Here is a 26,935-nt window from a genome sequence, read left to right as displayed (position 1 = left end):
GTCATTGCTAGCAGCAGGTGGTAAGGCAGAGGGCACCACTCAATATCGGGTATGGGGCGCTACCGGGGCGTTGCCAACGCAGGAGATCGTGGCGGTAGTGTTTAGCGCCGCCGCAAAATGTCTAGTTAATTTCGTGAGCGGCGCAAACATTGCCGTGTACGGGCGCTAGTTGCTTTGCGCCCCATTAGCGCCCTCTTAAGGTGCTAACAGGAGGCGCAAACCAACCGAATTTTTCCCCCATGGAGCCAAGGCAGGTGGATGGAGTTAGGATACAGATCAGCCATGATCACATTGAATGGTGGAACAGGCTCGAGGGGCTGAATGGCCTACTCCTGTTCCTATGTTCCTAGTATCTTCCTCAGACACGTTTGACTTTACTTCTGGAGTTATGAATAATTATTGAAGTTAGCTTAGACTGGAGAGTATTTGAACTTAAAATTCAGGTTGGATTAGGACCAGTTTTAAACTGTTTAGAACTGACAGACTTGTAGATGAAAATCGCCCCTCCCATAGGATTTATTGCACAGAAGGAGACCATTGAGGCCAACGCACCTGTGCTGATACTAGCTCTTGAACTGGAGCTGTCTCATTTCTCTGCCGTTTATCTGTATCTTTTTATATTCTTACCTCGCAAACACTTAGCCAATGCCCTTTTAAATTATATTACAGTTTTTGCCTCAATAGACACTTGTGGTAATAATCCATGTTCTAATAAACTTCACTGTGAACAAAATTCTTCCTTTTTTTCCTCTACTGACAATCCAGAGTCTATGGGATGAATTTACCCAGGAGTTCATCCTCCATAACTTCAGAAGGGCCACGGAAACCAGGTTTGCTTTTGCACTCATTTAATTGTTATTTTCTTCTAACTAATTTCGAAGTAAATTAAATTATAGTAAATCCACCAGGGCCTGAAAGGATAAACGATAGGTTAACACTTCAGGTAAATGGTTGGAAATTCAGGCGTAGCGTACAACTGAATTTCCAAGATGCAGGTGAAACTCCTCACTCAGAGCACAGAGTTGGAAAATGACCCTTTCTTTGTAACATCTGATGAAGGGGCACTACCTGAAGTATTAACATATCATTTTTCTTTTCAGATACGAATGGACCTGCTTGTATTTCCAGCAGTTTATGTTTTTATTTTTATCTCTATGGAAAGTCCCTTACCTGTATGTCGTAATTTCAACCTCCAGTGCCATCTTAATGTTGAGCAGGTCTTGATATTCACGTAAATGCAAAGCTATCTTTTCCTTGATGGTACTCAGTTCTTGTTGTAAGCTCTCAATTTTGATCTGCAGGAGAAACATTTTAAAATTACTTTGTGATAATTTGCCAAGAGAAATTTTCAATTATTTGAAGCCACCAGTACTCACATTGCTGCTCAAAGTGCAGCGTCTAAATGCAGGTAGTTATCAGGATTCATTTTCACTACTTATTCTATATAAACAGCATACAGTGCAATGGCAAAATTGCTGTAACTTTTTTAAGCAATTTAAAGATATTTTGGCAGCATAACATAATCACCCGGATTTTGCAATAGGAATAGCTATCAGCACTCACCGTTATGGGGTAAATTGGACAGCAACTTCTGGCGTCCGCACATGCACAGTTAAACGCAGAAATCTGGGAGTTGCTGTCCGATTTGCCCTACTCCCCCACAAGCTTTGCTACTCCAGTACCTCGCCGATAGATTCAACATTAGAACACATGAAGAGCGTGAAGTTGCAGTACTTACCCACTAGTTACCCACTAAACACTCCAAAAAAAATTAGGGCTTATCAGGTGTAAATTAATTTTTAACGGCGTGATAAGTCTTAATTACTGCCAACAACCTCTCTGGCACTGAAAATTTAATTTTACAAGTATGGAATCTCATTCCTTTAGTTTTGTTGGAGAAATAAAACAAAAATAATTTTTTTTTAAACTTTTTCTTTCTGTCTTTATCTCTCTCAACCCTATCTTTCTTTCCCTCTCTATTTCCCTTTCTGTACATGATTTTACATTGAATTAAATATTCTAATTTATACTTCTTGATTTAGACTCTGTGGGCTGAATTTTAATGGGGAAGGTGGGTTGGGAGCAGCGTGGGGGTGGGGGTCGGAAGCGGTCGGGAAACTTGGGAGAAATGTTTTCCCACAGGCCCTGCCGTTATATTCGGCATTTAATGATTTGAATGGGAAGCCTTTGTTGTGTCCGTCAGTAGTAAGACACAGACTGCAGGAGAACGGTACAACAGGTGTTTACTCAACGTGGCTCACTCTGGAACTGAACTGTACAGATTACTACTCAGTGCTATATACAGGTGTGGTCACTGCCGGTACTACAGTATACATGAGCTGTAAAAAGTAGTTCCCCCCTTAAAGGTATATACATTACAATTCCTCCCCTTTTAGATTAACAGTACCATAACACTCACTTAACAATTAAATATCAAACTAATTACAATTAACACTTTTAACATACAACGTTAGCTGAAAATAGTCCATTTATATATTCAGTCTTTGGGGAGGCTTTCTGATCCTTTCTGGATAGCGCCTTTCCAGAGTGTCTCGCTCTTGGTGCGGAGGCGATTCTGGCACCCTGTCGTCGGTTGGGTCATCAGCTTCCGATGCTAGCGTGCAATAAGGGCACAGCAGTCATCATGGGTGACTTTAATCTACATATAGATTGGGCCAACCAAATTAGTAACAATACTGTGGAGGAGGAATTCCTGGAGTGTTTACGGGATGGTTTCCTGGACCAATATGTCGAGGAACCAACCAGAGATCAGGCCATCTTAGACTGGGTATTATGTAACGAGAAAGGATTAATTAGCAATCTTGTTGTACGAGGCCCCTTGGGTCGGAGCGATCATAATATGATCGAATTCTTCATTAAGATGGAGAACGAAGTAGTTGACTCAGAGACAAGGGTCCTCAATTTAAATAAAGGAAACTACGATGGTCTGAGGAGCAAGTTGGGTAGGATTGATTGGGGAATGGCACTCAAAGGGTTGACAGTGGATAGGCAATGGCAAACATTCAAAGACCGAATGGATGAGCTACAGAATTTGTTCATCCCAGTTTGGCATAAAAATAAAACAAAAAAGGTGACTCAACCGTGGCTAACAAGGGAAATTAGGGATAGCATAAGATCCAAGGAGAGGACATATAAATTGGCTAGAAAAAGCAATAATCCTGAGGATTGGGAGCAGTTTAGGAGTCAACAAAGGAGGACAAAGGGATTAATTAAGAAAGGGAAAATAGAATATGAGAGTAAGCTATCAGGGAACATAAAAACTGACTGTAAAAGCTTTTATAGATATGTGAAGAGAAAAAGATTGGTGAAGTCAAGCATAGGTCCCTTACAGTCAGAATCAGGGGAATTTATAATGGGAAACAAGGAAATGGCAGACCAACTAAATACATACTTTGGTTCTGTCTTCACAAAGGAGGACACAAATAACCTCCCAGAGATGTCGGGGAACATAGGGTCTGTTGAAAGGGAGGAACTGAAAGAAATCAGTATTTGTAGGGAAATGGTGTTAGGAAAATTGATGGGACTGAAGGCCGATAAATCCCCAGGGCCTGATGGTCTACATCCCAGGGTACTGAAGGAAGTGGCTCTAGAGATAGTAGATGCATTGCTGGTCATCTTCCAGAACTCGATAGACTCTGGAACGGTACCCATGGATTGGAGGGTAGCTAATGTTACCCCACTATTCAAAAAAGGTGGTAGAGAAAAAGCGGGGAATCATAGGCCGGTAAGCCTGACATCGGTAGTGGGGAAAATGCTGGAGTCTATTATAAAAGATGTAATAGCAGAGCACTTGGAAAACAATGAGAGGATCGGACAAAGTCAGCATGGATTTACAAAAGGTAGATCATGCTTGACTAATCTACTGGAATTTTTTGAGGATGTAACTGGTAAAATAGATAAGGGAGAACCAGTGGATGTGGTGTATTTGGACTTTCAGAAGGCTTTCGATAAGGTCCCACACAAGAGATTAGCGTGCAAAATTAAGGCACATGGGATTGGGGGCAAGGTATTGACTTGGATAGAGAACTGGTTGGCGGACAGAAAGCAAAGAGTTGGAATAAACGGGTCGTTTTCCGAGTGGCAGGCAGTGACTAGTGGGGTACCGCAAGGATCGGTCCTAGGACCCCAGCTGTTCACAATATATATTAATGATCTGGACGAGGGAATTGGATGTAATATCTCCAAATTTGCAGATGACACAAAGCTTGGTGGGAGGGTAAGCTGTGAGGAGGATGTCGTGAAACCCCAGTATGATTTGGACAGGTTGGGTGATTGGGCAGAAACATGGCAAATGCACTATAATGTGGATAAATGTGAGGTTATCCACTTTGGTGGCAAAAACAGGAAGGCAGATTATTATTTGAATGGCAATAGATTGGGAGAAGGAGAAGTGCAAAGAGACCTGCGTGTTATTGTGCACCAGTCGCTGAAGGTAAGCATGCAGGTGCAGCAGGCGGTTAAGAAGGCAAATGGTATGTTGGTCTTCGTAGCAAGAGTGTTTGAGTACAGGAACAAGGATGTCTTGCTACAGTTGTACAGGGCCTTCGTGAGACCGCACCTTGAGTATTGTGTGCAGTTTTGGTCACCTTACCTGAGGAAGGACGTTCTTGCCATGGAGGGAGTGCAGCGAAGATTCACCAGGCTGATACCTGGGATGGCAGGAATGACGTATGAGGAGAGATTGTGTCGATTGGGCTTATACTCACTGGAGTTTAGAAGATTGAGAGGGGATCTCATCGAAACCTATAAAATTCTGTCAGGTCTGGACAGACTAGATGCAGGAATGATGTTTCAGATGGCCGGGGAGTCCAGAACCAGGGGTCATAGTCTAAGGATAAGGGGTAAGCCATTTAGGACTGAAATGAGGAGGAACTTCTTCACCCAGAGAGTGGTGAACCTGTGGAATTCTCTGCCACAGAGGGCGGTGGAGGCCAGTTCATTAAATATATTCAAGAAAGAGTTGGATATATTTCTTGAGGCTAAAGGGATCAAGGGATATGGGGAGAAGGCAGGGACAGGGTACTGAATTTGGATGATCAGCCATGATCTCATTGAATGGCGGAGCAGGCTCGAAGGGCCGAATGGCCTACTCCTGCTCCTATCTTCTATGTTCCTCACCAGGTACGTATGGGCGAGGCATGGGGTTGACTTGTTCCTGTGACTCTAGGATCTGGTCAGCATGGCGTCTCACGATATTCTCCCCAACGTCCACTGTGTACATTAGTGGGCCCTGCCGTGTGCATATCGTTCCTGGCTGCCATTTTTCTGTTCGGTAGTCGCGGGCCAAGACTGGTTGCCCTACATTGAAGCTCCTTGTTGGCTTCTCATGGATGTGCTGGAATTGCTTACTCTCAACATCTCTTCGTACGTTTGGTCTGAGCAAATCCAGGCGAGATCTTAACCTTCGGTTAAAGAACATCATGGCCGGGGCCTGGTTGGTGACTGCATGTGCCGCATTCCGGTAGGCGAACAGGAAATTGTCCACCTTATGCTGCAGCGGAATGTTGTCATTGTACATAGCATTTATTGCCTTCTTAAAGGTTTGTACGAACCTCTCAGCCAATCCATTTGTGGCTGGATGATACGGGGTGGATGTGTAATGCCTTACCCCATTCTTCTTCATAAACCTCCGGAACTCTTCGGACACAAACTGTGGTCCGTTATCGGAGCAGATCTGTTCCGGCAAGCCGTTCCTGGCAAAAATGGTCCGTAGGACTGCAATAGTTTTCTCCGTGGTGGTGGAGGACATTTTGATGACCTCAGGCCATTTCGAGTGCGCATCCATGGCTATTAAAAACATTGAGTCCATGAATGGACCAGCAAAATCAATATGCAACCGTTGCCATGGAGATGAGGGCCACGCCCATGGGTGTAGAGGGGCATGTGGTGGTGCATTTTGGACTTTCTGGCATCCTGAGCAGCTCTTGGTCAGGTCCTCGATTTGTTTATCGATTCCCGGCCACCACACATAAGCCCTAGCAAGGCTTTTCATTTTTACCCCTCCCAGATGACCCTCATGAAGCTCATTTAGCACTCTATCCTTTAACTTGAGTGGAATTACCACTCGGGATCCACACATCAAGGTCCCCCGGCACACTGACAGCTGTTCTCTTCTTGTCGAGAATGCTGGCAACAGTGAGTCGCCATGTGCTGGCCATCCCTTCACCGTCAAATCATGTACTCGAGACAGTGTCGGGTCATTTCGGGTCTCCTTTTCTATACGAGCGTTAGTTACCGGTAGGTATTCAACTATAGTCGAATGAAATATTTCGACAGGATCCACTGCTGGTGCTTCCTCCGCAGTAGGCAGTGGCAGGCGTGATAGCCCATCAGCATTTCCATGTTGTTTCGTGCCCTTATATTCAATCTCATAGTGGTGCACCCCTAGAAAGAGTGACCATCTTTGTAGTCGTTGCGCAGTCATCACCGGAACGCCCTTCTTCGGATTAAAAATGGAGACAAGAGGCTGGTGGTCAGTCAGCAATGTGAATTTCTGCCCGTGCAGATAGTGATTGAACTTTTTCACTCCCCACACTAGGCTGAGGGCCTCCCTGTCAATCTGGGCGTAGTTACGCTCGGCTGAGGTTAGTGATCGTGACGCAAAGGCTATTGGCCTCTCTGAGCCGTCCGAGAATTTGTGCGACAGCACCGCTCCAATGCCATAGGGTGATGCATCACACGCCAACCGAATTGGTAGTGCTGGGTTGAAATGGGCCAATACCTCTTTCGATGTGATTAGTGTTTTGCTCTTCTGGAAAGCTCATTTACATTCGTCACTCCACTTCCATGGCACTCCAGTTTGCAGTAGGGTGTTCAGCGGGTGTAGTATTGTAGACAAATTTGGCAAGAACTTATGGTAGTAGTTTACCAGCCCGAGGAACGACCTCAGTTGTGACACGTTTTCCGGTGCTGGAGCCTTGACTACTGCCTCAATCTTTTCTGGGGACTTATGTAACCCCTCTTTATTGATAACGTGGCCACAATACGAGATCTGTTTTTTAAAAAACTCGCATTTGGGGCGGTTAGCTCGGAGCCCATATTCCTTCAATCTAGTGAGCACCTGCTCCAGGTTGGCGAGGTGATCACTGTCATTTTCGCCCGTGACCAGGATGTTGTCCAAATAACACTGGGTCCCTGGGATCCCTTGCAGGACTTGTTCCATTGCCCTTTGCCAAATAGCCGGAGCTGATGCTACCCCGAATACCAGCCGGTTGTATTGGTAGAGACCTTTATGGGTGTTGATTGTGAGGTTTTTTTTTGATGCTTCTTCTACCTCCATTTGCAGATACGCCTGGGCCAGATCAATCTTAGTGAAGCATTTCCCTCCAGATAGCAAGGCGAAAATATCTTCAATCTGCGGAAGTGGATATTGCACGGTGTGAAGGACTGGGTTCACTGTTACCTTAAAGTCCCCACAGATGCGAACCTTCCTTGGTTCCCCAGGCCTGCTGCTCAACGACTTTTTCATCACAGGGACGATGGGTGTAGCCCACTCGCTCCAGTCTACCTTGGACAGTACTCCTGAACATTCCAAACTCTCCAGCTCTGCTTCGACAGCTGGGCGGATCGCATAAGGTACCGGTCTGGCCTTAAAAAATTTTGGGCTTGTGTTTTCTTCAATTTTAATTGTTGCTGTCATGCCTTTTAGTGTTCCGAGTCCTTGCTGGAACACTTCTTGTGCGTCGGTTAGGATCTTTGACAGTCGCCCAGGTGTGATGTCGTCATCCTTTTTGGCAGCCACAGTCAGTGCTTGTATGGAATGCCAATCCAGCTGTATTTTCCGGATCCATTCACGTCCCAGTAATGGTGGTCCTCCATCTTGCAATACATACAGGTCTAGTTTTGGTGTTTCCTTACCGTTATATATAACGGTCACCCTTATTTTTCCTTTGGGGTAGACTTTTTGCCCCGTGTACGTCTTCAAAATAATGTTTGTGTCTCTCAAGGGTATATGTGAGAATAGCCGCTCATAGTCCCATTGGTTTATGACTGATAGGGCTGATCCTGTGTCCAATTCCATTTTTACCTGGACTCCTGCTATCTTGAGAGTGACCCAAATGGTTCGGTGATCCTCCGTTTTGATCACATTATGTAGTTTCAGACAACTCAGCTCCCTGCTTTCGGAGTCGGTATCACTCTTTTGTTCATCTGAACTATTCTCCGTCACCTTATGTACCTTCTTGTACTTTTCTTTGAGATTTCTTATTGCTGGTTTTCTTTCCCGACCTGCAGACTCGTGCTATGTGTCCTACTTTTCCACACTGTCTGCACACTTTGTCTTTGAACCAGCAATCATTGTGGTCATGTGTTGTTCTGCCGCAGCGATAGCACTTCTCTGTTCTGTATGACATTTCATTTGTGCCATATTCTTGCGGTCTCTGTTGTATCTCTGCAGCGCCCCGTGTTGCTGCTTCATATGATACCGCAATGCTGAAAGCCTTGTCCAGCGTAAGGTCCTTTTCAGATAAAAGCCGTTTCTGGGTTCCTTCACTTTGAAGCCCACACACAAACTTGTCCCTTAAGGTATCTGCCAGTCCCGTTCCAAACTGGCAATGTTTCGATAGTTTGCGCAGTTCTGTTAAATATTCAGCATTGCTTTCATCCTTATGCTGGTTCCGTTTGTGAAACTTGAATCTTTCTGCTATCAACAGCGGTGTGGGGTTTAAATGTTCCTGTAGTATCGTCACTATGTCTCCAAAACTCTTTTCCACTGGCTTCGCTGGGGTTACTAGATTTTGTAATAAGCCATACGTTTTTGCACCCATTAAATTTAACAATACCGGCGCTTTCTTGTCATCTGACACCTCATTTGCCTTGCAGTATACCTCTATTCGTTCGACATATGTAGTCCAATCTTCGACTTCATTGTCAAATGCGGTGATACTGCCACTCTTCGGCATTTTGGGTGTGGTTAAAAATGGCTTAAAATGGCATCTCCCGCGCTTTCCTTCCTCCCCCGCTGCTGCCAACGCCGCTCTCGGCGGTCCTCATGGCAATGGCGGCGCCCTGTAGGTTTCACGTGCTTCTCCTGCGCTGCTGCCAACGCCGCTCTCGGCGGTCCTCATGGTAATGGCGGCGCCTCGCGGGTTTCTGCGCGTCTCTCTCCCTCTCCTCAACGCTGCTCGGCCCCTGAACACCGGCTGCACCCTGTGCGCTCTGCCCTCTCTCTCTCTCTCCCATCGACGCTGCTCAGCCCTTTGCTGTGCCGCTCGGTCGGGCTCTAGCCCGCCGCTGTCCGGGAAGGGTCTGCGCACTACCTGTTGCCAGCCAGTTTCGCTGGACCACCGCGACTGGAAAGCCAAGCCTGGCTCTCAACAGCCTCCCCCGCAATTCTCGAGTCTCTGCTGGATGACTGGGCGGTTGCCCGTGGTCGACGCCCGTGTCTCTGGCCTTGACCTCCGATCTACTGGTCTCCAGGAACGAATCCCTGGGAGGTGATGCAGAGTTGCAGGTAGGATCGAATTTGCCTCGTCGCCAATGTTGTGTCTGTCAGTAGTAAGACACAGACTGCAGGAGAACGGTACAACAGGTGTTTACTCAACGTGGCTCACTCTGGAACTGAACTGTACAGATTACTACTCAGTGCTATATACAGGTGTGGTCACTGCCGGTACTACAGTATACATGAGCTGTAAAAAGTAGTTCCCCCCTTAAAGGTATATACATTACAGCCTTTATTTCCCACCCACAGCCAGCCAGATTGAGAGGCTGGCAGGCTCTGGGCAGGTAGGCCAGCGGTACTAGGCTGCACAGAGTTGGGAGGCAGCGATTGCGTGGGGGCCAGGGGGCGGCTGGAGGAGTGTGGGGGAGGTGGTGTATTAGCGATTGTGGGCCAGAAGGCGGCCGAAGGAGGATCGGGGCAGGGGACATTCGCTGAAGGATCGGGGGCCGGGCGCAGCTTGGGGAGGGCCAGAGGAGCGGGGGAATGTCAGCAAAGATCGGCGGCCAGAGGAGCATGGTATGGTGGGGTGGGGGAGGCCTCGTGGGGGGGGGGGGTCTCTGATCACAGGGGGTGGGTTAGGTAAGGACCCTGGATCCAGGAAGTAAGTGTAAAGACATTTACCTCTTGGATCCAGCAGTCCTCGCCTTGCTTTAGCTGACGGCTTTCACAAGGCCTGCAAAACCTGACCAGCGAAGGTTAAGTTCAAAATGGCGGTTAAAGCAGCGGCTTTCAGCCACCTTATATTTAAATAGATGACCTGCCTCCTGGCAGCGGATTTGCTGCTTGTCCCCGGTCCCGCCTCCGTTAAAACTGGAAGTGGGCGGGTTGGAGGTGGGTTCAGGTCAGGATTCACATTTTGAACACTTTAACTACCCACACACCCACAACCCACCTGTTTTTTTAGGTTAAAATTTCCCCCAGTGTGTCTCAGTGAGGATTCTTCAGTTGGATTGGTTGAGGAGATACACTGTTGCTTTCCCTGCTCACACAAGCCACAGAGCTCCTGTAGGGGACGCCGCGCTGGATCAGATGCCCGATGACAGCAAGTTGCCGCTCAAAAGCCCGCAAAAAGTCTGCGGGCAGCTGTCAGCGCAATGAACAGTGAGCGCCGTTCCTTCACTGCTGACTGCAAAATCCGGGCCAATATCGATTTACTGCTAAATAGAGAATTCATCCTCAATCAGAATACTAATTAGCTGTTCTTTAACTTTCAGGACAAATGGTTGCAAATGCTTTTAAATTGTTTACCTAGATTGCATTTCAGGCCCAAAGTGAAGTAAACCCACTGTGAATACCTGGTATTCTTCAATCTCCTTTTTATATTTATTTGCTGCCTCTTTATTCTGAGCCTCCAGTACTGCCTTACGGGACTTCAGTGCATCCAGTTCCATCTGACTGCTTTGAAGCTGAAAAAAGCAGAAAAATTGTTGGTTTAAAAAAAATGTAAATGAGGTAAAATACATACGTATATTTTGTGAAACCACTGTATAATTTTGAGAATACACTGACGCATTGGAGCAGTTGAGTACACGCTGGGAACAATGGGCCTCTCGGGGTCAGGATAATTGCCAATATCTTTGAGGTATAGCTGGTTTGGGGGGCTAATTTTTCTCTATGGACAGCTGAAACGTTAACTCTGTTTCTCTCTCCACAGATGCTGCCTGACCTGCTGAATATTTCCAGCATTTTCTGTTTAAGAACATAGGATTTCTCCCGGTGTCCTGTTTAAATTTCATCCCTCAACCAACACCACTAAATCAGATTATCCGGTTATTAATCTCATTGCTGTTTGTGGGACCTTGATGTGTGCAAATTTGTGCCATGTTTCCCTATATTGCCATCCTATTTGACCCTGAGTTGAGCTTCCGACCCCATATCCTCTGCAGCATCAAGACCGCCTACTTCCACCTTTGTAACATTGCCCATCTCTGTCCCTGCTGCAGTTCACCTGCTGCTGAAACCCTTGTCCGTGCCTTAGTTACCTCTAGACTTGAATATTCCAACGCTCTCCTGGTCAGTTCCCCACCTTGCACCTTCTGTAAACTTGAGCTCATCCAAAACTCTGCTGCACCGTATCTTAGCTCGCACAAAGTCCTGTTCACTCATCAACCCTGTGCTTGCTGACCTACATTGGTACCTGGTCCAGCAAAGCCTCAATTAAAAAAAATCTCATCCTTGTTTTTAAATCCATCCTTGGCCTCGCCCCTCTTTATCTCTGTAATCTCCTCCAGCCCTACAACCCTCCGAGATTTCTGCGCTCCTCCAATTCTGACCTCTTGTGCAATCCAGATTTTCATTGCTCCACCATTGGCGGTTGTACCTTCAGCTGCCTAGGCCCTAAGCTCTGGAATTCCCTTCCTTAAACCTCTCTGCCTCTCTACTTTTCACTCCTCCTTTAAGACGCTCCTTAAAACCTACCTCTTTGACCAAGCTTTTGGCCACCTGTCCTAACATCTCCTTATGTGGCTCAGTGCCAAACTTTATTTGATAACGCTCCTGTGAAACGCCTTGGGTCATTTTACTTCGTTAAAGACGCTGTATAAATGCAAGTTGTTGTGTATATTACAACAGTAACTACACTTCAAAAGCACTTCATTTGTTGTGAAGCGCTTTTGGAATGTCCTGAAGACATGAAAGATGCTATATAAAAGCAAGTTCCTCCTTTTATAAACACCACATCATGAACATCTCTACAGGAGGTTCACTAGTATTTCAGACTGTTGTTGTAAGTTAGAGTTTTTTTTTTGTAGTTGTTTGAGAGGAGGTGCTTGAGAAGTATCTGCAGGTGACTAATCTTGTGATTTTCCTTCTCTCCCATGGCGGAAGAGCTAAAATCATGTGGTGGGTGAATCATGGCTATGAACTTGAATCTTACCACACCATGAACTCCAACACATTAGATCATCATGCAACCATATTGCCTAATAATCCCTTTTTGTCTAACTGGGAAAGCAGTTAGATATAATGGATGAGTTCAAAGTGTATTTTGCAAGCAACAAGAATTTGTTTTAATTTGTCAATAAAGGGAAGGACAGCACTCTGCTGGGCTGATGACTACTTACAATCCGCTTACACTCTGCAAGTTCTTCTCTTGTGTTTCGCACATTTTCTATGCGTTTGGCAGATGTTTGATTCAGATCAACAAATTTGCTTTTATACCATTCATCCATTTCCTAGGAGAAACATAAAAGTAAATATTAATAATCAAGGATAGTTTGTAAATAAAGGTAAACAAAGTAATACAAATCAATATGAACATATTAGTCACTGGAGATTCTTGCATAATTTTTCGTCAAAATTAGTGACCAAACATTTTATGGCAATTTCTAGTCACAAACAAGAAAATAGCCTGATAAGCACAACGCTACTCCAAAGCGATGAGCAGCCTGTCACCTGACAGCATGGCCCTCTCATCAAAGGGATATTCTATTGCTTTTTTTGTTAAAAAAAAATGTTTTCACTATTTTATTTCATTTTTACCCAGTCTTTCAACATACACAATAGCATGGTACACCACCTAGAAAGACCTTGAGCGTTCATCGAACAAATGCAATACAAAGATATATTCAAACTCTCTGTCAGTAGCCTGACAAGTAACTGTATTCGCATGAATAGAACCAGATGGTTTATTGTGTCCCTCAAGGTCAGGGATGATAGTGCTGCAGAATGGAACATTCTCCATTTTGCACCTCCTGACGGTATAAAACAGCATCTTGGTCAGGTATGGCAAGGGATTGATTCCAAGTGCAAGCTCTCCTCAGATTGCTCGGACAATGTTTCTTCAACCTAACTGTGGAGGATTGAAATGGACAGAAGTTGTTTCTTTCCTCACACATAGCAGCTCTCCTCATTTCTTAAATGTCATTTACAACATTATTAATAATGTTCTTTTCTTTGTTGTATTTTAATTTATGTTTCAATCATTTAAGAAACAAATATATTTTGAGGAGAGCCCAGTATAGCAAGGAAATTATTTGGGACATGAGCACTTCGATGTCCATATAAACATGGATTTATTAAAGCTGTCACATTATTTGTGTTAAATGCTGTGCAAGTAAATAAGGTTGACTTATAGCTAAATCCAATTTCTTTTTTTGACATGATATGCCTTTATGTTTTTTACAGTTTGGTGTCTGCCTCAATCACGATGAGGGACATTGTATAAGAACTTCTTATAACTTTGACGCAGTTACAGCATCAAACTCTTCCAATTCAAACATATAATCTAGCAATTGTAGATGTACATCACCTTCAACCAAAGAACAGCACAGATGTACTGCAGCTGCGCAGTATGCCCATTCCATACATGGCTCTAACCCAGGTTCTGTAATGTAGCCATTGTAATGGCAGTATCAATACATTACCACTTGTGTATTTACCAGAAGCTATTCATGTCTAATAGCTGCTTACAGTGCTCTGCAGGGAAGGGGCGATAGAGCTCTACTCATCACATTTAAACACATGTTCAGAGAATTTACCAGTCCCCTATCCTGCACTGCCGCTGTATTTGGATTGAAAAGAGCTGATTTTTTTAACCAGCTCTTTTCAATTAGAAAAATAACATGGCAATATAAAAAGGTTGTCTGATTTTAATTATAAAAAGCAAAATAAAGTAGAAGACTTGCATATATACAGTCCCTTATGTGCTTCATATACAATAAATTGCTAGGAAGTATGGTGCATGTTCTTGTGTAGGCCAATATGGCAGTCAATTTGAACACAACAAGATACCATATATAGCAATGAGATGAAGGACTGCTTAATCTGTTCAGGTGATGTTAGTTTAGGGAGAAATGTTGGCCATGACACTGTGGGAACTCCCTCTACTTCTGCAAATAATGTCATAGGATGCATTATATCCACCTAAACAACCAAACTGGATTTCAGTTTAACATCTCATCTGAAGGATGGCACCTCCAACAATACTGCACCCCCTCAGTATTTCAGTGGAGAGTCAGCCTAGATTATATACTTAAGACATAAATGTAAGATCATCAACAAAAGAATGAAAAGAGAGCACGGGAGAAGAAACAAAATGTTGTATGTTATTAGAACATGGAATATCCTACCAGAGGTGAAAGCAGAATCCATAATATCTTCTAAAAGGGAAGTGGATCAATATTTGAAAAAAAAAAAATTTAAACAGCGTGGCGAATGGGACCAAATGAACCGACACAGGCATGATGGGCCATACGGTCTCCTTCTGTGCTATAAAATTGTATGGTTCAAAGCCATAGTGCGAGGTTTGAACAACATCTTTTTGAGATGGAAAGTGCTAACTGTAGATACAAACTGCCTTTATTTGCCGCTCGGGATCATCTGAACTGGCGCACTTGAAGGAAGAGGAGGAGCTATGGAGGAATGCTTGGCAAGTCAGAAAGACCGAGAAGTGCTCTGTGCCATCCTGCTGCCATCCGCACCTCCACATCTGTAGAGAGAGGTAGTATACTTCACTTTGGCAGATGTTGTTAGTGGAGGCTCCTCTTCCTAAAGGACACTGCACCAGCAGAACCCCGGTGGCATCACAATGTGATGTGAATAACTGACAAACCGTTCTGTTGGAAGGTTCTTCCGAATGATTCCAATCACAGCATCTCATGGTACTGCCTAAAAGAAGGAATGCCAGTGTGATCAGGAGTCAGCATTCCATGTTTGGCCACACTTGCCAGGATACCACCAACCATTTTTACATGCCCTAGCAAATTTACCTGGGAATGGCAATGGGAAGTTGCCTTCTCGATGTCTGGATCAGCAGAGGGACAGGTGTTGAGCTGTGGCAACAGCTGCAAGGACAGCTGCAGCTAAAATGCAGCGTACTGCTTGCAGATGTGCAGAGACAATAACGGTCAGTTGTAGCCTGAAACTTTTTTTCTTTTATTTGTTTATGGGATGTGGGCGTCGCTGGCAAGGCCAGCATTTACTGCCCATCCCTAATTGCCCTTGAGAAGGTGGTGGTGAGCTGCTTTCTTGAACTGCTGCAGCCCGTGTGGTGAAGGTACTCCCACAGTGCTGTTAGGTAGGGAGTTGCAGGATTTTGACCTAGCGATGATGAAGGATTGGCGATATACTTCTAAGTCAGGATGGTGTGTGACTTGGAGGGGAACTTGGAGGTGATGGTGTTCCCATGCGCCTGCTGCCCTTGTCCTTCTAGGAGGTAGAGGTTGTGAGTTTGAGAGGTGCTGTTGAAGAAGTCTTGGCAAGTTGCTGCAGTGCATCTTGTAGATGGTACACACTGCAGCTACGGTGCGCCAGTGGTGGAGGGAGTGAATGTTTAAGGTGCTGGATGGGGTGCCAATCAAGTGGGCTGCTTTGTCCTGGATGGTGTCGAGCTTCTTGAGTGTTGTTCGAGCTGCACTCACCAGGCAAGTGGAGAGTATTCCATCACACTCCTTACTTGTGCCTTGTAGATGGTAGAAAGGCTTTGGGGAGTCAGGAGACCGCCGCAGAATACCTAGCCTCTGACCTGCTCTTGTTGCCACAGTATTTATGTGGCTGGTCCTGTTAAGTTTCTGGTCAATGGTGACCCCCAGGATGTTGATGGTGGGGGATTTGGCGATGGTAATGCCATTGAATGGTTAGACTCTCGCTTGTTGGAGATAGTCATTGCCTGGCACCTCTGCGAATGTTACCTGCCACTTATCAGCCCAAGCCTGAACGTCGTTCAGGTCTTGTTGCATGTGGGCATCGACTGCTTTATTATCTGAGGAGTTGTGAATGGCACTGAACACTGTGCAGTCATCAGCGAACATCCCTATTTCTGACCTTATGTTGGAGGGAAGGTCATTGATGAAGCAGCTGAAGATGGTTGGGCCTAGGACACTGCCCTGAGGAATTCCTGCAGCGATGTCCTGGGGCTGTGATGATTGACTTTCAATCACCACAACCATCTTCCTTTGTGATAGGTATGACTCCAGCCAGTGGAGAGTTTTCCCCCCCGATTCCCATTGACTTCAGTTTTACTAGGGCACCTTCATGCCACACTCGGTCAAATGCTGCCTTGATGTCAAGGGCAGTCACTCTCACTTCTCCTCTGGAATTCAGGCCCTTTGTCCATGTTTGGACCAAGGCTTTAATGAGGTCAAGAGCCGAGTGGTCTTGGCGGAACCCAAACTGGGCATCAGTGAGCAGGTTATTCGTGAGTAAGTACTGCTTGATAGCATTGTCGATGACACCTTCCATCACTTTGCTGATGATTGAGAGTAGACTGATGGGGCGGTAATTGGCCGGATTTGATTTGCCCTACTTTTTGTGGACAGGACATTCCTGGGCAGTTTTCCACATTGTCGGATAGATGTCAGTGTTGTAGCTGTACTGTAACAGTTTGGCTAGAGGCGCGGCTAGTTCTGGAGCACAAGTCTTCAGCACGATAGCCGGGATGTTGTCAGGGCCCATAGCCTTTGCTGTATGCAGTGTGCTCAGCCATTTCTTAATATCACGTGGAGTGAATTGAATTGGCTGAAGACTGGCTTTTGTGATGGTGGGGACTTCAGGGGGAGACCGATATGGATCATCCACTCAGCACTTCTGGCTGAAGATGGCTGCAAATGCTTCAGCCTTGTCTTTTGCACTCACGTGCTGGGCTCCACCATCATTGAGGATGGGGATATTCATGGAGCCTCCTCTTCCCATTAGTTGTTTAATGGTCCACCACCATTCACGACTGGAAGTGGCAGGACTGCAGCGTGTTGATCTGATCCGTTGATTGTTGGATTGCTTAGCCCTGTCTATAGCATGCTGCTTCTGCTTTTTAAAATGCATGTAGTCCTATCTTACAGTTTCCCCATGTTGGCACCACATTTTTAGGTATGCCTGGTGCTGCTCCTGTCATGCTCTTCTACACTCCTTATTGAACCAGGGTTGGTTCCCTGGCTTGGTGGCAATGGTAGAGTGAAGAATATGCCGGGCCATGAGGTTACAGATTATGGTGGAATACAATTCTGCAGCTGCTGATGGCCCACAGCACCTCATGTATGCCCAGTTTTGAGCTGCTAGATCTGTTCTGAATCTATCCCATTTAGCATGGTGGTAGTGCCACACAACACAATGGAGCGTAAGACACGACTTTGTCTCCACAATGACTGTGCGATGGTCACTGCTACCAATTCTGTCATGGACAGATGCATCTGTGACAAGTAGATTGGTGAGGACGAGGTCAAGTAGATTTTTCCCTCGTGTTGGTTCTCTCACCACCTGTCGCAGGCCCAGACTGGCAGCTATGTCCTTCAGGACTCGGCCAGCTCAGTTAGTAGTGGTGCTACCGGGCCACTCTTGGTGATGGACATTGAAGTCCCCCACCCAGAGTACATTCTGTGCCCTTGCTACTCTCAGTGCTTCTTCCAAGTGGTGTTCAACATGCCGGAGTACTGATTCATCAGCTGATGGAGGGCGGTAGGTGGTAATCAGCAGGAGGTTTCCTTGCCCATGCTTGACCTGAAGCCATGAGACTTCATGGGGTCCGGAGTCAATGTTGAGGATTCCCAGGGCCACTCCTTCCCAACTGTATACCACTGTGCCACCACCCCTGGTGGGTCTGTCCTTCCAGTGGGACAGGACATACCCAGGGATGGTGATGGAGGATTTTGGGACATTGGCTGAAAGGTATGATTCTGTGAGTATGACTATGTCAGGCTGTTGCTTGACTAGTCTGTGGGGCAGCTCTCCCAATTTTGGTATAAGTCCCCAGATGCTGGTGAGGGGGACTTTGCAGGGTTGACTGAGCTGGGTGTGCATACATTCTTGCAGGAGCACTGCAGTGTTGACATATGGGATGGTGCTGTTAAATAGCAAAAGGAAAACCCTCCTTGCAAGCTTCTCATGCAGCAGCACCTCAACTTCAACAGCAATCAAAGAAGGGACCGGGTGCAGGACTCTGCTGTCACTAGTCTGCAGACTCATACTTGTACCTAGGGGCCCCTTTCCCTTCATGCTAGCATTCCACTTCTTCGTGACCAGCTCCTTCAGTCTTGGCTAAGGTTGCTGATGGGTTAAAATGCCTTTTAATGCTCTCCAGATGCTTCCTACATTTTTGTCTCCTTCTTTCTAACACTCCCCTTTTATTGTCCCTACCCCTTTAAATTTAGTTTGCATGCAATTTTCCTCTCCTACCAGTTGTTTCATCTCTAGACCCACCTGAGTTTGCACCTGGAGATGTTGAACAATTATTTAAATGAGGTTAGACAATTGGTTGTCAGTCGTGGCTCAGTTGGTAGCACTCTCGCCTCCGAGTCAAATGGTTGTGGGTACAGGTCCCACTCCAGAGACTTAAGCACAAAAATCTAGGCTGACATTCCAGAGACTTAAGCACAAAAATCTAGGCTGACATTCCAGTGCAGTAAACATAGAAACATAGAAACATAGAAGATAGGAGCAGGAGTAGGCCATTCGGCCCTTCGAGCCTGCTCCGCCATTCAACAAGATCATGGCTGATCATCCAAACCCTAGCACCCGGTCCCTACACCGACAGCCATCCCACCCAAGCCCTATCCCCGTAACCCCATAACCCCACGTATTTAATCCCCCCTAACACTAAGGGCCAATTTTTATCATGGCCAATCAACCTAACCTGCACATCTTTGGACTGTGGGAGGAAACCGGAGCACCCGGAGGAAACCCACGCAAACACGGGGAGAATGTGCAAACTCCACACAGACAGTTACCCAAGGCTGGATTTGAACCCGGGTCCCTGGCGCTGTGAGGCAACAGTGCTAACCACTATGGGAGTGCTGCACTGTCAGAGGTGCTGACTTTCCGATGAGGTGTTAAACCAAGGCCACGTCTGCTCTCTCAGGTTAATGTAAAAGATCCCATGGCACTATTTCAAAGAAGAGCAGGGGAGTTATCCTCAATATTTATCCCTCAAATCAACTTCACTAAAACAGATTGGCCCAGAAATTCGGGTCCCAACGCGTGAGTACGCACGGGGTACTCACGCGTGGACCCGATGGAAGTGCCGGTTTCTTGCATGCACTGCGCATGCGCGGGAAACCGGCACTTCCGTTCCTCTGAACGAAGGGGTTCAGAGGTCGAACGCGTGCGTGCGGGAGTCTGCGCTTTGAACTTACGTTTTTTTTACAGGTTTTTCTGTGAGGTTAAGTCTTTAGATTTTAGAAATGTAAAAACCAGGCGTAAGGCCTGCATTTTAAAAGGTAAGTGGTCAATTAATTAAAATTAAAACATTTTTTCCACAGGTTTATTATTTTTAAATATTTTAAAGCAAGGTAAGTTTATTTTTGCCCCGTTTTTTCATAAAATTATTTTTTTCAAAACTTTAAATTATTGTTTAAAATAGTTATTTAATGTAATTTATAGTTTATTTAAAAAGTGTGATTTAAAAAAAAAATGTATTTGAAGGTTTACTGTTATTTTGGGGCCCGTATATTCATAAGTTTAGACAGGTCTTCCTGTCAATCTTATGAATGGGCTTTTCCCTCCTCTGATTGGCTGCCCATGGCTCACGTGATCCCAGGGGACGCATCGCACTAACTACGCCCCTGGGACACGCAAGCACAGCGCGTCAGGAGTTGGAGCAGGCCCCGGAGCGGAATTCCACGGGAGCCCAGAGCTCAACTGCCGGCGCGCAAGGTAAGTGCAGGTCGGGGGCTTGCACCCGTGGGAAGTCCCCGACCCGAATTTCTGGGCCAATAGCTGGTAATTATCACATTGCTGTTTGTGGGACCTTGCTGTGCGCAAATTGGCTGCCACATTTCCTGCATTGCTACAGTGACTACATTTCAAAAGTACTTCATTGGCTGTAAAGTGCTTTGGGAAATCCTGAGGTCGTGAAAGGCACTATATAAATCCAAGTCTTCCTTTTTTCTTTTTAGACCAAAGAATTGAGTGTTATTAGCGCTTGAGATTCAAGCAGGTCTTAAAGCAGTAAAAGCCAAATTAGAACTGATTTATACCTGAAGATGAAATTCACCCCTGTGTGTTAGAACAATGCTCCAATGTATGTGTTCACTAAGTCTCATACAAATACTGCATGTAGGACACATAAGGTCTATCCAGAGAGTGGGCAATAACCCACTTTCTTTACCATCTTACCTGCAGATTCTTCACTGATATGTCTTCATACTGAAGTTGAATGTCTTTGAGTGCAGCAGTCAGGTCTGGAATAGTGTATGTCACCTCAACACTGGCACTAACACTGTAGATCTGTTTCATTAGTTCCTCAATTTCCTATTTAACAGATAAATAATACATATTTAATGATAATTTCATAAAAAAACAAGATAATTCAAGCTAACAATTACATGCAGCATAACTAGAATGGTTTGGAGGAAAACCACAACTCTTTGGTAATATTTTGTCACTTATGGACTGCTATATTTTGCTCTATGATAAAAAATCTTCATGATAGGAAGTTAACAAGATTTTCAATGCAGCTATTGTCAAGGTGACATGTTTACCTGCTCAGATAATTCATTAAAAAGTAGCACAAAATTCTTACATGTCTATTCCTTGCTGTTACTTGTCTGCCTATTCATACACACAATATGTTTCTTTCTATACATATTCTATATTATGCTGTTGGAGAACTGAAACAGTTGAACTGACCAATATTATTATTATACATACTAGCCCCTATATAACTCAATCTCTAGTTTTGTATTTGCTTTTTAGACTCTTCCTCCCTTATAACTAGAAATTATAAAACCGGCATGAATGTGTAACTTATAATCAGACTTTATGTTATGTTGAATATGAAACTATACCTCTTTGTGCACTCTCTGTAGGAATTCTAGTTCAACTTCAAGATTCTCCAGCTGCTTTTCAAGGTCCATACGGGCTGCTGTGGCAGCATCAACATCCTAAAATAATTATAAATCCTGTTACTTACTGATAGATATAATAGAAATTAATGAAGGAAGACTATCTAACGGTATGTATGTAGACCTTAAGTTATGTAATTACAATAGGGATGAATTTCCATGGGGTTCTCCCATTCATCTGCTGTAACTTCAATGGAAGATCTGTGGAAACCCCAGAAAAATGACATAAACAGTGTTTCCACAGTTCTCCACTGAAGTTATGGCTGGCGAGTGGAAGAAGCCTTACAGAAATTCATCCCCATTGTTTCCTATAAACATATTTATTACAGATTGAGATGTAGATATTTTAATACTCAGCCTTTTTGGAAGTAAAAAGGTAAACAGTGAAGGAGACAGTTAGACATACAGACAGGAGATAAATACTATAGACTGACAGACAGGTAGGAAGATAGCAAACAGTTTATTTACTGGACGGAAAGCTTCAAGTTCATCTTCTGCCTTCTTCCGAGCCACAACGGTTTCTTCATATTTGATCTTTATAGTCTCCAGTTGTCCAGTCGTAGCATCCCTTGCAGCAACTGCCATGTCCTTGTGGATATAAAATAAGATTTAATTTTTACCTCATTATCATTTTTCTTAGTCCTGCAATGTTACATTCCACGGAATAACTGAGACATAATGGACCTGAGATTGCGGTCGGAGACTTCCCGCGGGCGAATGCCTCCGAACCGTAAGGAAAATCTGTACTTACCTGATGGCCCCGGACCTACGAAGGCTCGCGCTCCTGGGCCTGCAGGCGTAGGCCTGCGTAAAGGCCCACGTATCCCAGGGGCTCAGGCAATTCGCAAGCATCCCTGGGATCACGTGGGCCGGCCCAGCCAATCACAAAGGGGGATTCCCATTATGCTTATGGGGATTCCAATTACGTACGGAATTATCATAAGCATAATAATAGGAATCCCCTAAAAAACACTTGCACACAAACAGAGGCTGGTGTCAGGAGCAGTGAGACCAGAGACCCAGTGAGTATTTAAACTCACTTTCGCGGGCTTTATTTCACAGGCTGGTGTTGGGAGCAGTGAGACCGGAGACCCAGTGAGTATTTAAACTCACTTTCGCGGGCTTTCTTTGCAGAGGCTGGTGTCGGGAGCAGTGAGACCGGAGACCCAGTGAGTATTTAAACTCACTTTTGCGGGCTTTCTTAGCAATCTCGCAGACCGGCAGCGGCGTTCCAGAGCCACGTCACAATTCAAAACATGACGCGGGCAGGAGGGAGCAGCTGATTGGGTGAGTACGGCCAGGGAGTATTTATACTACTCTATAGTTTGACAGTTAAGGTTCATAGTTTATAAAGTTTAGAAGGTCTTAATTTTTTTGTGGTTATAGTTTCTAGTGCTAGTAACCAAGGGCCCTTGAGTATATCATTTAATTGTAGTGTAATTGGTGGTATTGATTTGATTTAAGTTAATTTAAATTAATTGAAGGGTAAGTCATGGCAGGACAGCTCGGTGCCGTGGTTTGCTCCTCCTGCACTATGTGGGACATCAGGGACACTTCCTGTGTTTCTGAAGACCATGTGTGTGGGAAGTGTATCCAGCTGCAGCTACTGGCAGACCGCATTGCAGCGCTGGAGCTGCGAATGGATACATACTGGAGCATTCGCGATGCTGAGGACGTTGTGGAAAGCACGTTTAGGGAGTTGGTCACACCGCAGGTAAAGGCTGCACAGGCAGGAAGGGAATGGGTGATTGCCAGGCAGAGTAGTAGGTGCAGGCAGGTAGTGCAGGGGTCCCCTGTGGCCATCCCCCTCTCAAACAGATATACCACTTTGGATATTGTTGGGGGGGATGGCTTATCGGGGGAAGACAGCAGCAGCCAACTTCCTGGCACCATGGGTGGTTCTGCTGCACAGGACAGGAGGAAAAAGAGGGGGAGAGCTATAGTAATAGGGGATTCTATTGTAAGGGGAATAGATAGGCATTTCTGCGGCCGCAAACGAGACTCCAGGATGGTATGTTGCCTCCCTGGTGCAAGGGTCAAGGATATCTCAGAGCGGCTGCAGAGCATTCTGGAGGGGGAGGCTGAGCAGCCAGTTGTCGTGGTGCATATAGGTACCAACGATATAGGTAAAAACCGGGACAAGGTCCTAAAAGCTGAATATAGGGAGTTAGGAGGTAAATTAAAAAATAGGACCTTAAAGGTAGTAATCTCAGGATTGCTACCAGTGCCACGTGCTAGTCAGAGTAGAAACAGAAGGATATTTCAGATGAATACGTGACTAGAGGAATGGTGCAAGGGGGAGGGATTCAAATTCCTGGGACATTGGAACCGGTTCTGGGGGAGGTGGGACCAGTACAAACTGGACGGTTTGCACCTGGGCAGGACTGGGACTGATGTCCTAGGGGGAGTGTTTGCTAGTGCTGTTGGGGAGGGTTTAAACTAAAATGGCAGGGGGTTGGGAACCCGTGCAGGGAGACAGAGGAATTGGAAACAAAGATAGAAGCAAAAGACAGGAAGGAGAAAAGCAAAAATGGCAGGCAGAGAACTCAAGGGTTTAAATCAAACATGACCACAGTAAATAATAGTTCTAAAAGGTCTAAGAGTGTTAAAAAAAAACAAGCCTGAAGGCTTTGTGTCTTAATGCAAGGAGCATTCGTCATAAGGTGGATGAAATAGCTGCACAAATAGATGTAAATGGATACGATATGATTGAGATTATGGAAACATGGCTCCAGGGTGACCAAGGCTGGGAACTCAACATCCAGGGGTATTCAATATTCAGGAAAGACAGGCAAAAAGGAAAAGGAGGTGGGGTAGCATTGCTGGTTAAAGAGGAGATTAATACAATATTAAGGAAGGATATTAGCTCTGATGATGTGGAATCTGTATGGGTAGAGCTGAGAAATACCAAGGGGCAGAAAACGTTAGTGGGTGTTGTATACAGACCCCCAAACAGTAATGCCGAGGTTGGGGATGGCATTAAATGGGAAATTAGAGACGCGTGCAATAAGGGTACAGCAGTTAACATGGGTGACTTTAATCTACATATAGATTGGGCTAACCTAATTAGTAACAATACTGGAGTGTATACGGGATGGTTTCCTGCACCAATATGTCGAGGAACCAACTAGAGATCAGGCCATCTTAGACTGGGTATTATGTAATCACAGAATCACAGAAACCCCACAGTGCAGATAGAGGCCATTTCGGCCCATCGAGCCTGCACCGACACATATCCCACCTGATCCCCGTAACCCCTACACCAACACATATCCCACCCTATCCCCGTAACCCCACGTATTTAATCCCCTAACACTAAGGGTCAATTTATCATAGCCAATCAACCTAACCCACACATCTTTGGACTGTGGGAGGAAACCGGAGCACCCGGAGGAAACCCACGCAAACACGGGGAGAATGTGCAAACTCCACACAGACAGTCACCCGAGGCCGGATTCGAACCCGGGTCCCTGGCGCTGTGAGGCAACAGTGCTAACCACTATGCCACCATAATGAGAAAGGATTAATTAGCAATCTTGTTGTGCGAGGCCCCTTGGGGAGAAGCGATCATAATATGATAGAATTCTTCATTAAGATGGAGAGTGAAGTATTTGACTCAGAGACTAGGGTCCTGAATTTAAATAAAGGAAACTACGATGGTATGAGGCGCGAGTTGGGTAGGATGGATTGGGGAATGTTACTTAAAGGGTTGACGGTGGATAGGCAATGGCAAACATTTAAAGATCGCATGGATGAACTAAAGAATTTGTTCATCCCTGTTTGGCATAAAAGTAAAACAAAAAAGGTGACTCAACCGTGGCTAACAAGGGAAATTAGAGATAGCATAAGATCCAAGGAGAGGACATATAAATTGGCCAGAAAAAGCAGCAAACCTGAGGATTGGGAGCAGTTTAGGATTCAGCAAAGGAGGACAAAGGGATTTATTAAGAGGGGGAAAATAGAGTGTGAGAGTAAGCTTTCAGGGAACATAAAAACTAACTTTTAAAGCTTCTATAGATATATGAAGAGAAAAAGATTGGAAGATTGGTGAAGTCAAGCATAGGTCCCTTGCAGTCAGAATCAGGGGAATTTATAATGGGGAACAAAGAAATGGTAGACCAATTAAATACATACTTTGGTTCTGTCTTCACAAAGGAGGGCACAAATAACCTCCCAGAGATGTTGGGGAATATAGGGTCTAATGAGAGGGAGGAACTGAATTAAATCAGTATTTGTAGGGAAATGGTATTAAGGAAATTGACGGGATTGAAGGCTGATAAATCCCCAGGGCCTGATAATCTACATCCTAGGGTACTTAAGGACGTGGCCCTGGAAATAGTAGATGCATTGCTGGTCATCTTCCAAATTCTATAGATTCTGGAACAGTTCCCATGGATTGGAGGGTAGCTAAAGTTACCCCACTATTCAAAAAAGGTGGTAGAGAGAAAACGGGGAATTATAGACCGGTAAGCCTGACATCGGTAGTGGGGAAAATGCTAGAGTCCATTATAAAAGATGTAATAGCAAAGCACTTGGAAAACAGTGACAGGACCGGACAAAGGTTAGCACTGTTGCCTCACAGTGCCAGGGACCCGGGTTCAAATCCGGCCTCGGGTGACTGTCTGTGTGGAGTTTGCACATTCTCCCCGTGTTTGCGTGGGTTTCCTCCGGGTGCTCCGGTTTCCTCCCACAGTCCAAAGATGTGCGGGTTTAGGTTGATTGGCTATGATAAATTGACCCTTAGTGTTAGGGGGATTAAATACGTGGGGTTACGGAGATAGGGTGGGATATGTGTTGGTGTAGGGGTTACGGGGATCGGGTGGGATATGTGTCGGTGCAGGCTCGATGGGCTGAAATGGCCTCTATCTGCACTGTGGGGTTTCTGTGATTCTGTGAAAGTCAACATGGATTTACAAAAGGTAAATCGTGCTTGACTAATCTACTGGAATTTTTTGAGGATGTAACTGGTAGAATAGATAAGGGAGAACCAGTGGATGTGGTGTATTTGGACTTTCAGAAGGCCTTTGATAAGATCCCGCATAAGATTAGCGTGTAAAGTTAAAGCACATGGGATTGGGGGCAAGGTACTGACTTGGATAGAGAACTGGCTGGCAGGCAGGAAGCAAAGAGTTGGAATAAACGGCTCTTTTTCCAAGTGGCAGGCAGTGACTAGTGGGGTACCACAGGGATTGGTGCAAGCCCAGCTGTTCACAATATATATTAATGATCTAGACGAGGGAACTAGATGTAATATCTCCAAGTTTGCAGACGACACAAAGCTGGGTGGGCGTGTGTACTGTGAGGAGGATGCCGAGAAACTCCAGTATGATTTGGACAGGTTGGGTGATTGGGCAGATGTATGGCAGATGCAGTATAATGTGGATAAATGCAAGGTTATCCACTTTGGTGGCAAAAACAGGAAGGCAGATTATTATCTGAACGGCAATAGATTGGGAGAAGGGGAAGTACAACGAGACCTGGGTGTCCTTGTGCACCAGTCGCTGAAGCTAAGCATGCAGGTGCAGCAGGCGGTTAAGAAAGCAAATGGTATGTTAGCCTTCGTAGTGAGAGGATTCGAGTACAGGAACAAAGATGTCTTGCTGCAGTTGTACAGGGCCTTGGTGAGACCACACCTTGAGTATTGTGTGCAGTTTTGGTCACCTTATCTGAAGAAGGATGTTCTTGCCATCGAGGGAGTGCA

At 45.3% G+C, this 26,935-nt stretch overlaps 1 protein-coding gene across 2 annotated transcripts in view; it reads right to left on the bottom strand.

Annotated features, from left to right (window-relative positions):
- The window catches only part of LOC147112814 (desmin), a 47,792-nt gene that overhangs the window by 6,604 nt on the left and 14,253 nt on the right, over window positions 1-26,935 (bottom strand). For both annotated transcript variants that reach the window (XM_085997452.1, XM_085997453.1), the window contains exons 4-9: window positions 21,703-21,822; window positions 21,178-21,273; window positions 20,507-20,641; window positions 12,526-12,636; window positions 10,759-10,869; window positions 1,171-1,295 (exon numbers count right to left, since the gene is read on the bottom strand). In XM_085997452.1, coding sequence (XP_085853578.1) covers window positions 1,171-1,295; window positions 10,759-10,869; window positions 12,526-12,636; window positions 20,507-20,641; window positions 21,178-21,273; window positions 21,703-21,822 — 698 coding nt within the window. The remainder of the gene's footprint in view (window positions 1-1,170; window positions 1,296-10,758; window positions 10,870-12,525; window positions 12,637-20,506; window positions 20,642-21,177; window positions 21,274-21,702; window positions 21,823-26,935) is intronic.

The sequence above is a fragment of the Somniosus microcephalus genome, chromosome 9, assembly GCF_052327205.1.
Source record: "Somniosus microcephalus isolate GS21.2 chromosome 9, FLI_Smic_1.0, whole genome shotgun sequence".
Lineage (NCBI taxonomy): Eukaryota > Metazoa > Chordata > Chondrichthyes > Squaliformes > Somniosidae > Somniosus > Somniosus microcephalus.
The sequence above is the reverse complement of the archived record's forward strand: the minus strand, read 5'-3'. Positions and strand labels throughout refer to the sequence as shown.